Raw genomic sequence first — 4195 nt, 5'->3', positions numbered from 1 at the left:
TCACTCACCATTGTAGCAGATGAACTGTGACGGCACATTACAGTCCTGCTGACGCCACGTTCCATTTCTCATAAAAACACAATTATTTGTGTCAGTTGATGGTTCAGTTTCCCAGTTCAGATATTTCACAGGATCACCCAGAGACCACTTCCATTCATAAAAATCTGTTCTCTTCAGTCCAATCCAGACATGCACCTGACTGTTATTCACAGTCTTCATCAGCTCGTTCATGTCATTGATGTTGTTGACTGTGGCCAGATCTGTGTAGTTCTCTCTGCAGTATCTCTGAGCTTCAGTCCAGTTCTTATTCATGTTTATGTAGTGATAGCGGCGCTGAATGCATTCAGATATTGAACCGAGAGCTGAAAGAGAGAGTTTAGATTCAAACACATTCACTCAGATCTGGATCTAAGCAGGAGTGAGCTGACACCACACGATCATCATTTACTGACGTTTGTATTGAAGAAGCAGATTCTGACAGATTTGAGTCTGTTAGTGTCTCACAGAGATTAGCGCTCGAGTCAGCGACTCAGAATCAAATCACATTTTAAAACACGTCAGACTTGAGCCATAAAAACACTTGAAAACAAGAAAAACAAGACAATCTCATGGTGTCCGATTTCTGAGTTTGTAATATATGCTGTTTGATTTCAATCTGTAAACTATTCTCATCTATTCTCATCTATATTCCTCCATCAGCAATAGAAACTCACAAACCTCAATCCTGGTGACATTTCAAAGCCCTTGTTTGTTCATTATTTGTCTTATTATTTGTTACATTTCGTACTTATTCAATCTCTTTGGGAGTTATATTGTGTCCAATGCTGATATGGGTCTCCAATGGTCTCCATCTCAAGGTTCATAATAACGTCAGGATTTGATTCGTTGTGATACTGTAATCTTGCAAGGTTAACACCTATTGAATCTGTTTCTAGTCAGACAAAGTTTGATAGAGCTAGACTGAGCAATAAAGCCCAATTGAGATTATTCAATAAATAATTTTTTCACCTTCTTCCCTTCAGCTCTGTATATCCCCGAATTTTCGCTGTCCCGTTTATTGCCAACCAATACAATAATGGAAGAAGCGCCAGACATTGAAATTGAGCACCCATGGCCATATTTAAGCAAACTATTTGAAGTAGTGGAAAGGAAGAACGAATCGATCATTTTTAAGTGCCTTCTCTGTCTGCCTCAGAAGCATACGAATTATTCTTTCAAGAATTCCCCATCCAATCTAAAGAAACACATAGAGGTAAGTAAATTTCAGTTTGACTGTGATATGAACTAAAGGCTAATATGTCGTTTTACGCAAACTGGATATAATACGCTCATACGTTGTGCTAATAATAAACGTGGACATCGGTTGCATTGTGCAAAGTTAAGCTAGAAAACTGCAGACTAGTAGCAAAGCTCATTAACACCAAGGCACTTTGGCTAGAAATAGCCTAACGTTACCCCTTAAAAATGCCATTTACTTGTCAATATCGTTCATAGAATGTGTAGTGTGTCTAAAGAAATTCAATGTAAAATGATGAAAATGCATTTAGGCTTCTATTTGACTAGGTTTACACGCAAGGTATGATTGGTAGCTACTTGAACAGCCTGTCTGCGATTGATGTAGGCTAGCTAGTTATTCAACCCTCTTGGTACATGTAAAAACACATGAAATGTGCACTTCATTTATGAAATTGAGATATATTGCTGTGAAGATATGATGTTCATGATTTGTTTTAACCCCCTGCCTTTCCAGAGAAAGCATTCAAGTCACTTGGAAAGATACAATGCCCTGACAGCCCCTCGAAAAAGAAAAGCTGAAAACCCAGTTCCCTCCACTTCCAGACAACTGAAATTGGGAGAAACGAAGATTGTGAATAATAAAAAGGTAGTGTAATGGAAATTTTCTAGTCTAGCTTCTTGATGTGTCTATCTATATGTTTATGAAGTTTTTATCCATGTTTTCTTCTCTATGTTATCATGTTTTTCTCTATACGCGTCATACCACTCTGCCTTTGCCCTCGAGCAGAGGCCAAGATGTTCTGTTTGGAATAACGGGCATCACTTCTCGGAAACCAGCTCGGGATTCTGGCTAGGGGGCAAAGGGAGGGGGTTTTCACGTTTTAATATATAAACTCTGGGTGCAGAAGGAAAGAGCGCCTTTGCTCTGCACCATGCTCATTGCTTATGATGCAGATTAAACGACAATAAAATACTTTGCAAAGTACCTGATGTCTCTGTATATTGCGTTTGTCAAAATTGACTCACCTTGATTAAGGAATAAGAAAATTCCACAACAATTTGGCGACGAGGTATGGGATCACAAGGCTGACGGAGAACGGACTAGAGTTGACTGATCATCCTGGACATAGCAAATCCAGCTCTAACCCCATACAGGGACGAGAGAACTCTACTCCGGACCCCAAGCTGACGTGATCCCAAAAGAACTCAGTGCAAGGCACAAAAAGGAAAAGTGGTGAGTCAGATAGATTTCTAAAAAGTCTGTAGAGCAGGGACTACTCTGAAACAGTAGATTTCTAAAAAGTCTGTAGAGCAGGGACTACTCTGAAATAGTAAATTTCAAAAAAATCTGTAGAGCAGGGACTACTCCGAATTAATACATTTCTAAACAGTCTGTAGAGCAGGGATTACTCTGAAATAAAATAGAATTCTAAAAAGTCTGTAGAGCAGGGACTACTCTGAAATAGAAAGAACATTTCTAAACAGTCTGTAGAGGGGGACTACTCTGAATCGTGAAAAATGGGACAAGGAAGATCCCATATGAATATGGATAAACCAACATACAGAGAAATGAGGAAAAGGTGGGGAACGGGAAGTTTACAAGGCGTACCCTATTTAATAGAAAAAGCTAACTTTCCAGAAAACGGTACATTTAGTACCACAAAATTAGGGAAAATAAGAGAACACATGGGGAAAAAAGACATATTTAAAATGTCTACAAAAGAAAGGGAAAAATATGACGAAGCGTGTAAATGTTTAGAATTATGGGAAAAGGAAGCAAATAGACGTGACCATGTTTTTAAAAAAAAGGCTTTGGAAGAACTTCCACGGCCGTGTCATACACCCCCACCGCCGCATGCTCCATTGTACCCTGTTTTGCCTGAGTATATTGATTTAACCCCTCTGTCTCCTTTACCCCCATCTATGACTTGTTACAAAAACCAACCGGAGGATGATTGTGTCCCTCCTCACCGACATCTGAACCCGATCGAGGCAGCTCCAGTGCCCCCACCAGCACCAGTGCCGCACATGCCACAGCCCGTGGTAACCCCAAAGCAGGATAAAGACCATCCAGCCCCTCCGGTCGCCAGAGTTCCCGTGACGAGAGGAGCGGTAAAAAGACAGACACAGACGGATACTTCACCCGCATGGCAGAATACGTCTAACGACCTTTATCGCAAAGAATCTTTCGATGAAGATGGACAGCAGTTCCCTATGGTCGAGGTGGCAGGTCCAGAGGGACCCGAACTAGTTTTTAGACCCTGGACCAAAGCCGAAATGAAAGAGGCAGCTGAACATCTCAGTTCACCAGAGAAAGGGGGAGTATTGATGGCTGAAGAACTTTTGACATTTTGCAAGGAATTCTCACCCTCAATGAAAGAATTAGAGAGACTGTTAAAAATCAAACTGAAACCATCTGACCTGAGAAAGTTACAGGGTAAATGGCCTGTGGAGGAAGTATTTAAAGAACATTCTGGACTTCAACCTGATGCAGACGGACCGGACATTGGTCCGTTCGAAGGACATCTCAGGTCCGCTTTTCTGCGGAAACTCAGAGAAGAGCTGAGACGAGAAGTGGAAAAATCGTGCATCGAGCCAGATCACATGAGAATGAGTGAGATCGTCCGTCATGCTGTACACGCCGAAAGACAAACAGGCAAGAAAGAGCTTCAGAAGAAAAACACACAAGATAAAGAACTCCACATGGCTCTAATGAATATCGGAGGAGAACACGGAAGAATAGGAAAATGGCGAGGGAGTGGAGGTTTTAAACCCTCTAGTAATTATGATCCAGAGAAGTGTTTCAATTGTGGAAGAACGGGGCACTGGCACAAAGATTGTCCTGAGCCTCGGAGATCACGGAGGTCAAGAGAAAAGGTAGATGGAAGTGAGGAGGTGAGGCATCATTCCGAGGGTGGTGAGTATGATTTCCCTTAGCATATGCAATGAAGAAATGCTT

At 41.4% G+C, this 4195-nt stretch overlaps 1 protein-coding gene across 1 annotated transcript; it reads right to left on the bottom strand.

Annotated features, from left to right (window-relative positions):
* On the bottom strand, window positions 1-312 carry LOC306893304 (regenerating islet-derived protein 3-gamma-like; the record flags this gene model as incomplete). The annotated part of the gene is made up of 1 exon (XM_079455072.1): window positions 1-312. The coding sequence occupies one exon, from the start codon at window positions 310-312 to the stop codon at window positions 1-3; it is 312 nt and encodes a 103-aa protein (XP_079311198.1).
* Window positions 313-4195: the final 3883 nt, after the last annotated feature.

Source organism: Barbatula barbatula (genome assembly GCF_947034865.1).
Source record: "Barbatula barbatula genome assembly, chromosome: 4".
Classification (NCBI taxonomy): Eukaryota; Metazoa; Chordata; class Actinopteri; order Cypriniformes; family Nemacheilidae; genus Barbatula; species Barbatula barbatula.
The sequence above is the reverse complement of the archived record's forward strand: the minus strand, read 5'-3'. Positions and strand labels throughout refer to the sequence as shown.